The 9,892-nt window shown below is 49.2% G+C and overlaps 1 protein-coding gene across 1 annotated transcript in view; it reads left to right on the top strand.

Annotated features, from left to right (window-relative positions):
* Positions 1-9,181, top strand: part of LOC147113170 (serine/threonine-protein phosphatase 2A 56 kDa regulatory subunit delta isoform-like) — a 45,362-nt gene extending 36,181 nt beyond the window's left edge. The window contains exons 6-9 of the mRNA XM_085998077.1: positions 277-378; positions 4,663-4,771; positions 6,366-6,482; positions 7,405-9,181. Coding sequence (XP_085854203.1) covers positions 277-378; positions 4,663-4,771; positions 6,366-6,482; positions 7,405-7,542 — 466 coding nt within the window. The 3' untranslated portion in view covers positions 7,543-9,181. The remainder of the gene's footprint in view (positions 1-276; positions 379-4,662; positions 4,772-6,365; positions 6,483-7,404) is intronic.
* The last annotated feature ends 711 nt before the right edge of the window (positions 9,182-9,892 follow it).

A 9,892-nucleotide genomic window follows, 5' to 3' on the forward strand; every position in this document is an offset into this window, starting at 1 on the left:
CTGATGACACTTCCTGCACATGTGGTTGTCCAGGACACTGGAAGCATCCTGGAGTTCCCACATGGCACAGGATGTGCAACTTTGGGAGAGTTAGTAACCGAGTACAATGGCCGTTTGTCATTTTCTCTCGTATCCTGGTGCATGTCCCCTCCATAGTAAATGTTATCGGTGGTTTGAATATTTGTAAAATGTAGATGAATGTGCGTTGAAGAGAAGTGAATTGTAGTAAAGTTGCAGCAAGCTGTCCTAATGGTGAAATGTCTTCCCCCTGTTCAGGACAATCCATGGATTGATTTATAATGCATTGAAGCTGTTTATGGAGATGAATCAGAAGCTATTTGATGATTGTACTCAGCAGTACAAGGCAGAGAAACAGAAGTAAGGACATTTCATTGGATTTTTGTTCAGGGGATAGGAAGGGACTTGCCCTCACAGGGACTGCTGATGTGATGTATTTGCCAGTAGCGATCACTGGATAGTAATTGAGAGCATGACCCAGTGCGGCTGGATACATCAGGAGGTGCCTTCCCCCATTGGCTATTAGGGGAGCCACATTTTCATTTCTAATGGAGAAATTTTAGGTCCATCTTGGTTTTAAAAAAAAGAATCTCTTAAGCGTTGGTTAGCTGTCGTGGGGATAAATTCTTCTAACTTGTTCATCCGTCGAAACCAAGAAGCAGAAAGTTAGTAACTTCAGATCAAAATAGGGCAGCAGACACATGGGAACACCACCACCTCCAAGTCACACATCATCCTGACTTAGAAGTATATCGTCGCTGGGTCAAAATCCTGGAACTCCCCTACCTAACAGCACTGTGGGAGTACCTTCACCACACGGACTGCAGCGGTTCAAGAAGGCGGCTCAACACCACCTTCTCGAGGGCAATTAGGGATGGGCAATAAATGCGGGCCCTGCCAGCAACGCCCACATCCCATTAAAAATAAATTTTAAAAAGTAAATAAATCCGGCCTGACCAACCTCCTTGCCTTCTTTGAGGATGTGACTTCCCAAGTGGACTGTGGGCGGACTGACGATGTGGTATATTTCCCAGTGTTCAACCAAGTTCCACATGAAAGGCTGCTGGTCAAGCTTTGAAACAGTGGGGTTTCAGGGGGAAACTTGGAACTGGATACAAAACTGGCTGAAGGATAGGAGACGAAGAGTACTCGTTCGAGAAGTTATGCGAGAGTTGGGTGGGATGCCCCCGGGATCAGTACTGGGACCGGTACTGTTTCTAGTTTGTATCAATGGGTTAGATTCAGAATCTCAGTAAAAATTCATCTCATTTACAGATAATACTAAACTAGGAAGGGCAGTGGATTTGAAGAAGGCAGCTTGGGAACGACAAAATAAGTTGGATAAAATGTCTAAGATGGTGAAACAAAGGCAGCTGAAATTTAAATGAAGGGCAGAGCACTGCAGATGCTGGAAACAGTTTGCATGTCAGGCAGCATCTGTGGAGAGATGTTCATGTTTCAGATGTGGACCCTTCGTCAGAACTGGGGAAATGAAATTTAATATGGAGAAGTGTAAGATACTCCACAGGAGAAGGAAGAATGTGTGAGGAGCTAGCTAAGGAGATCCACGGGTCTTGGTGGGGCTCTGTGCTTAATGTATCCGAACACTGCAGAGCAGCAATCAACAAAGCAGATAGGATACTCGACTCCAGCCAAAGCAGTGGAACACCAGTCATGATCATCGCATATGGTGACGTCCTTAGATCACACCTTGAGTATGGAGTCTCTGGTCACCGAGGCAGTGCAAAGATGATCACTAGTATCAGAAGTCTGAGTTATGAGGAAAGACCGAAGAAACTTGGATGTTTCCCCTTTGGAAGTTGACGTCCAAGGAGTGATCTGTTGAGGGACGTAAGATTGTAGGCAGTACTGATCAGGTAAATCGAGCAAATTCATTTAATGAAATTGTGAATAGGATCTGGAACTGGTTAATGGCAAATTGTGGGCTGGTGTCAGAGTTCTTCCACACAGATTGATCAACGTGTGTAATCATAGAATAGCACAGAAGGAGACCATTTGGCCCATTGAATCTATGCCGGTTCTTTCGAAGAGCAATCCAGTTAGTCCCACTCCCCCAACTCTTTCCCCATATCCCTGCAATTATTTTTCCTTCAAGTATTTATCCAATTCCCTTTTGAAGGCCACTATTGAATCTCTCTCCACCACCCGACCAGGCAGTGCATTACAAATCCTAACCACTAACGTTTTTCCTCATGTCACCTCTGGTTCTTTTCCAATCACCTTAAATCTGTGCCTTCTGGTTATCGCCCTTCAGCCATTGCAAACAGTTTCTCTTTATTTACTCTATCAAAATCCTTCATGATTTTAAACACCTCTGTCAAATCTCCTCTTAGCCTTCTCTGCTCCAAGGAGAACAACCCCAGCTTCTGCAATCTATCCATGTAACTGAAGTCCCTCATCCCTGGAACCATTCTAGTAAATCTCTTCTGTACCCCCAACAACAACAACTTGCATTTATATAGCGCCTTTAGCATAGGAAAATGTCCCAAGGTGCTTCACAGGAGTGTTATAAAACAAAATTTGACAGAGCCACATAAGCAGATGTTGAGGCAGGTGAAAGAGGTAGGTTTTAAGGAGCATCTTAAAGGAGGAAAGAGAAGTAGCGAGGCGGAGCGGTTTAGGGAGGGAATTCCAGAGCTTAGGACCCAGGCAACAGAAGGCACGGCCACCAATGGTGTAGCGATTGTAATTGGGGATGCTCAAGAGGGCAAAATTAGAGGAGCGCAGCTATCTCGATTGGTGGGGGGGGGGGGTTGCTGGTGCGGTCTGGAGGAGATTGGAGATGGGGGGGGGGGGGTCTGGAGGAGATTGGAGATGGGGAGGGGCAAGGCCATGGAGGGATTTGAAAACCAGGATGAGAATTTTAAAATCGAGGCGTTACTTAACCAGGAGCCGATATAGGTCCGCGAGCACTGATGATGGGTGAATGGGACTTGATGCGCGAACCAAGTTTTTGATGACCTCAAATTTACATCAGGTAGAAAGCGAGAGGCCAGCCAGAAGTGCTTTGGAACAGTCAAGTCTCGAGGTAACAAAGGCATGGATGAGGGTTTCGGCAGCAGATGAGCTGAGGCGGGGATGGAGTCGGCTGATGTTCCGGAAGTGGAAATAGGCGGTCTTAGTGATGGCGCGGATATGTGGTTGGAAGCTTATTTCGGGGTCAAATATAACCTCAGACAGGTGCCAGGGAGAGATGGATTTGGTGGCGGGGACCGAAGACAATGGCTTCAGGCTTTACAATATTTAGTTGGAGGAAATTTCTGCTCATCCAGTATTGAGACACTGGAGGGGTCGAGAGAAGTGGTGGTGAGGTGGAGCTGGGTGTCGTCGGCGTACATGTAGAAACTGACGCTGTGTTTTGGGATGATGTCGCCGAGGGGGCAGCATATAGATTAGAAATAGGAGGGGGCCAAGGATAGATCTGGGAGGTAATGATGCGGGAGCGGGAAGAGAAGCCGTTGCAGGTGATTCTCTGGCTAAGAATGGAACTAGGCGAGTGCAGTCCCACCCAGCTGAATGATGAGGCGTTGAAGGAGGATGGAGTGTGTCAAAGGCTGTAGACAGGTCGAGAAGGACGAAGAGGGATAGTTTACCTTTGACCATCACACGGGATGTCATTTATGACTTTTTGATAAGAGCTGTTTTGGTAGTGTGGCAGGAGCGGAAACCTGACTGGAGGGGTTCGGCCCTTCCTAAAGTGTGGTGCCCAGAATTGGACACAATACTCCAGCTGGGGCTGAACTAGTGTTTTATACAGTTTTAGCATAACTTCCTGGCTATTGCACTCTATACCTCTGTGTATAAAGCCCAGGATCCCATAAGCTTTATTAACTGCTTTGTTAACCTGTCCTGCCACCTTCAAAGATTTGCGCACAAGCACCCCTGGGTGTCTCTGTTCTTGCACCCCCTATAGAATTGTACCCTTTAGTTTATATTGCCTCTCCTCGTTCTTCCTACCAAAATGTATCACTTCGCACTTTTCTGCGTTAAATTTCATCTGTCACGTGTCTGCCCATTTCACCAGCCTGTCTATATCCTCTTGAAGTCTCTCACTATCCTTCTCGGTGTTCACTATACTCCCAAGTTTTGTTGGGGGGGGACTTCAACAGTCATTATAAACGGTACTGTTAATTTGTTAAATAAGACCATCTCTGTCTAGTTGGGCAGGTCGGTGTGGGTGTAGGAGGGTCAATGTGGACGTGCAGATTGGTGCGGGCAAAGGAGGGTCAGTGCGGGCATTTCTTATTCAACTTGTCCTCTTTGAATTTCGTGGGCCTGGAGGTTTGGAAAGTCCGTTCTTACTGTTGTCTCATTATTGGGCAAATCCGAATGAGAGGTCAAACATCTGGTAGTATGGCCAGCGTCCAGTCGATGCAAATTAACCTGAACATGGATTTAACTCGACACCTGGCCTCAGTCTTCACAGTACAGAGACCAGAAGCTTGGACATGCTGTAGTTAAAGTATTCAACCGTAGCAATTTGAACACAGTTTAATTTGTACTTTTAGATGTTACATTTGTCTGTGTTAAAAAGCATGTTATGGGCCACTGTAGAGCTGCGGGATCTCCAACCTGGGTCCTCAGTTACAGAGCCCAACAATAGTGTTCGTTTTTATATTTCAGGGAGAAATTCAAACTTAAGGAGCGCGAGGAGATCTGGCAAAAGATCGAGGATTTGGCCCAACATAATCCTCAGGTATCAAATCGCCATTCTTCACCCCCCAATCATTCAGTAAGTGAATAATCTGACTCGCTGAAGTGTCGGTTGCATCTTCTGGTGCTGCTTCTGTTTGTTGTTGGGGTGGTTTTCACACAGGAAGCATTGTAAGATTAGTGTAGTCCAGAGAAAGCACAAGACAAGCACTAATTGATCTAACAGTCAGCTTCTTTCTTTAAAGCCTCTGCTGAGTGAGTCAGGGTGGGTTTAGGCACTGGAATTGGTTGCCCACATGTAGAACTGAGCCTTACAGAGTAAGACGACCCCAGCTTCAGTCACTGGTTCGGGTGGAGTTAGCTGGGCGGCATTGTGGGGCAGTGGAATTGGGTCTTTTTGCCCCAAGCTTTATAAAAATTCATTCTTGGGATATGGGCATCGCTTTCAGGGCTGGTATTTATTACCCATCCCTAGTTTCCTTTGAAGGTGGCGGTGGTGAGCCTTCTTGAACCGCTGCAGTCAGTGTGGTGAAGGTACTCGCATAGCATTGTTGGGTAAGGAGTTCCAGGATGTTGAGCCAGCTAAAGAGGGGGGAGGTGAGGAATAAGCCAGGGTTCCTGCTCCTAATCACTATCCAGTGATTTAAGTTGAAAAGTGCACGTGTGGGTGTTGGGTGAAGACATGGGCTCAGTTGTGCTGCCTTCCGCAGTGAAGTAGTCTGCCCACTGTCAATGTTCAACCCCTTTGGAATGGTCACTCGCCTAGCCTACACTACTACCTGGCATGTGTGCTGCTTCAGTGAGGCAGCTTTTCCATCCAACACCTCTACACGGACCATGTGCACGCTGTGCCCAGTCTAAAGCACCTTACCTGGGCTAAGCTCTGAGGTGCTGCAGCTATTCAGTCACCAGCATGGCTAACGGATGTGGGGCTGGGTCGTGCAGCTAGGACCATGGTGATGCGCTATCAATTACTCATAAAAGACTGAGAGTTAGAAGAGTAACTAAAGGCTTTTATTAACAACAGAATGGAGGTCTGCCTCGAGTGGTCGACCGGTCCAGGATACCAAGGGCTGGGGAGCAGTCACCTTTATACTAGGACCTGTGGGAGGAGTCAGCCGAGGCATGTCCAGGCATGTACACAGTGGAATACAAACAGGAATACAAACAGTGGTTTACCACACATGGTGAAGAGAAAGTTCTCCCTTCCATGGAGCTGGACCCTCCTGTTCCCTGAATGAGCCATTAAATGACCACCTTGTTCAGTTTACGCGGTGCTCCTCAGCTTCAAGTCCTGAGGACTTGAAAGGCACTGTATAAATACCAGTGCTTTCTTTCGTATTCGACCCTTGAATACATGATTGTTTCAACAGCCCAAGTAACTGACCACCAGATTTGATCTGATTTGGTTTTAGCCTGCCCTTGAAACTACTGCCTATCTCTGGCAGTATTTGTGTATGATCTGTTTCCCCTGCACAAAGGGCCTTGAAGAATATGGCTCGGTGACCTCTCTTTTAAATTAATTCAAGGTATTTGCTTTCATATGAAAGGTATAATGTAGAAACTTTGCACACTGGAGCTCTGCTTGCGGAACGGTTTGCTTTGATTTTATATAAATGATGGTTCTGGTTTTGATTTGAGTGCGGTTTCACGTTTGTTTTAATCCCTTTCAGTCCAACGCATACATTGAGCCCTCGGCTGTCAGCCCCGTGTTCTCCATGGAGACGGAGACCCCCACTACTGAGGACATCCAGCTGCTGAAGAAGGCAGTGGAGACTGAGGCTGTTCAGGTAATAGAGCGTAGAAGCTGCGACAACAGCTGGCAGGGTAACGTATAGAGCGTAGAAGCTGCGACAACAGCTGGCAGGGTAACGTATAGAGCGTAGAAGCTGCGACAACAGCTGGCAGGGTAACGTATAGAGCGTAGAAGCTGCGACAACAGCTGGCAGGGTAACGTATAGAGCGTAGAAGCTGCGACAACAGCTGGCAGGGTAACGTATAGAGCGTAGAAGCTGCGACAACAGCTGGCAGGGTAACGTATAGAGCGTAGAAGCTGCGACAACAGCTGGCAGGGTAACGTATAGAGCATAGAAGCTGCGACAACAGCTGGCAGGGTAACGCGTAGAAGCTGCGACAACAGCTGGCAGGGTAACGTATAGAGCGTAGAAGCTGTAACGTGGCGCTGTTGGGTTACACTCCCTGGGTGGCTGTTAGTATACGCAGCTAGAGTGCAGGAAGGTCCCAGATTTGATCCCTAGTCGGTGCTGCATTAGCTGATTACTATCCTAGGTTAGATGGGGGGAGGGAATCACACGCAATCCTGTTGCCGACGTCCATTGAGGACTCCGCCAAGGAACGGGCTGCCAACGCTCGCTCACAAAGAAGGGTCAATTGGGGAGGTGCAGGTCAGTGCCTTCAGGATGGCACAGAGGAGAGCTCAGTCACGTGTTGCTTTTTACTGGGTTTCACACATGCATCCATGTAAACTATGAAGATGGGTTGTCCTTTAATTGGGTTGTTTCAAATGATTCTGATCAGTAGTTCAGTCTAGAAATTTTTTGTGTTCTACATGTTGAAGTGGGAATCAGTTGTCCCCTTTTCCTGACGACCAGAAATATCCCGTCACATTGCTGGGCTGAGTCGCAGCAGAATGATGGGGCACTCGGTTAATCCCGGTCCTGTTTATGCTGACGGTAAACCCTGTTTCTCCAGGTGAAGAAGGAGATGAAGAAAGAGAAGACATTGCTGCGCCGGAAGTCAGACCTGCCTCAGGATGTGTACACTATAAAGGCCCTCGAAGCACACAAGCGGCCGGAGGAGTACCTCAGCTCGAACCAGGAGGCCCTCTGACGGGCAGCGCCTGCCCCACCCCTGGCCGTGGTCCCAGGATGTTAGCAGAGTTGCTCTCTCAGTGTAAAGCATAGAATGAACTGTTGATCAGTGTTTATGTAAAGCTGCGTCCATTCTTTTTGTAACCTGCTTCTTTTTAAGTTTTTCCCATTTGCTGTTGTTTCTCTCCCCGACCCCCCCCCCCCCCCACCTTCCCCCAGTCTGTTCCTGTCTGTCCATTGGAGTGGTTTAAGTTTCACTATAGTGGAAGAAAAATGCAGTGTCTGACGGCAAACCTAAAATATCCAGAGGCAGCAGGAAGGGGAACAGCTGCAAGTGCCCTGAGATGATGCTGCGTCCACCTTGCGCTGTCCCGAGGGGCTGGGTCCAGCCTACGGTCAGCCCGCACTGTCCCGAGGGGCTGGGTCTAGCCTGCGGTCAGCCCGCACTGCCCCGAGGGGCTGGGTCCAGCCTACGGTCAGCCCGCACTGTCCCGAGGGGCTGGGTCTAGCCTGCGGTCAGCCCGCACTGCCCCGAGGGGCTGGGTCCAGCCTACGGTCAGCCCGCACTGTCCCGAGGGGCTGGGTCCAGCCTACGGTCAGCCCGCACTGTCCCGAGGGGCTGGGTCCAGCCTTCGGTCAGCCCGCACTGTCCCGAGGGGCTGGGTCTAGCCTGCGGTCAGCCCGCACTGCCCCGAGGGGCTGGGTCCAGCCTACGGTCAGCCCGCACTGTCCCGAGGGGCTGGGTCCAGCCTACGGTCAGCCCGCACTGTCCCAAGGGGCTGGGTCCAGCCTACGGTCAGCCCGCACTGTCCCGAGGGGCTGGGTCCAGCCTACGGTCAGCCCGCACTGTCCCGAGGGGCTGGGTCCAGCCTACGGTCAGCCCGCACTGTCCCGAGGGACTGGGTCCAGCCTACGGTCAGCTCGCACTGTCCCAAGGGGCTGGGTTCAGCCTACGGTCAGCTCGCACTGTCCGACCTTTATTGCGGGCTTGGTAGCCAGTTGTCCGTTGAGAATTGAACAGTTTTGTACAACTTGGAATCACTGTAAAGACTGAATGTAGATTTGCAGGGCTGGCCTAGAGTGCCTGGCAGTGCCCGGTGCTCTTTGTTTTCTGTTGTACCTTCCCCAGGTTTCCCCCTTTCTCTCCTGACTGTTTTGCCTGATGCTGTGGTATTATTCTACAGGTGTCTGCTGTGCTCTGGTCACTCGCCAAGTGCGAAGCCAGCCATTTAGAGCGGTTGGGCTATCCGACTGGGATGCATTGCAGTCTGCCCCTGTTCACAGCTGCACTTTCTGGGATAGCGAGCAGGAGAAGCATAGCTGATATTCCTCTTCATAACCCAGGGGAGCTGAAGCCAATTGTTTCTGCCCAACCACAGCCCCAGCTAAGATCCGCTTACCCAGCGCAGAGGGAATTGAAACTGGTATGTACGTCTCAACACCACACCAGGCAGTGCAGCTAGTCTGTGATCAACCTGTCTGAACAGAGGGTGGTTCTGTTTGTCAAGGTGCCTCTCTTTTGGCATAAAGTTGGCTTCGTTGCCCTGTAATTTGTGGCTTTCCCTGCTGTTAATTTTTTTTAACCCTTTTTGTGCAATCAACAGCTATGTAACATTCAATGAATGATGGATCTACGAATATAACGTTCACATACTTCAGTGCGTGGCAGTAATCATCCTTGATAGCACACCAGTATTTTCCTTTCTGAAGTGCTGTACAATCATGGCCAGGTGGACCCCTGCGGCGACACTTGCCGGAAGTGAATCGCCTTTGTGGGGTTTTTGTAAATGTCATGTTTTAATGAGCAATTGTGATCACGAGGATTGTACCCTGGCACGCTGCAGGTGTGAGTGGCTCTCGACTGAACTGGCAGGCTGCCAGCTTCCTTTCCCGCTAACACAAAAAGATAAATAGCACTTGGTATTATCCGATTATTTTTTTTTCTCCCTCTTTAACAGAATCATGTAAAGTATTGAGTGGAGTGAGAAAGACCGTTTCATTAAGTAACTTCATATTTACCCCAGGCTGGAGCAGAGGCTGAAGACATCCAATCTGGTGCAGACGCCCCGGGCAGGTTGGGACAATGCAGGTACAGAGACTGCCGTGATGCCACGGAGAGGGGTATTGTCCTTATCAACCAGCTTGAAGATCTGAGCTTCCATGTATAATGGGAAGAAAGGCCATTTGCACGTTTGTGTGCAGGAATATGGTTTCCAGAGCTCATTGCTGTTTCTACGTGTGGCGCATGCATTTCAGCTGTTGAAACTGTATGGGAGGCCTGGGTTTGTGTTTGGAGGTAGGGTCTGTCCAGTTTGCATCCAAGTCCCGCACACAACACTTTAATTTCCCTCCCGCCTAGGCGCCAAGGT

The sequence above is a fragment of the Somniosus microcephalus genome, chromosome 9 (assembly GCF_052327205.1).
Source record: "Somniosus microcephalus isolate GS21.2 chromosome 9, FLI_Smic_1.0, whole genome shotgun sequence".
NCBI lineage: Eukaryota > Metazoa > Chordata > Chondrichthyes > Squaliformes > Somniosidae > Somniosus > Somniosus microcephalus.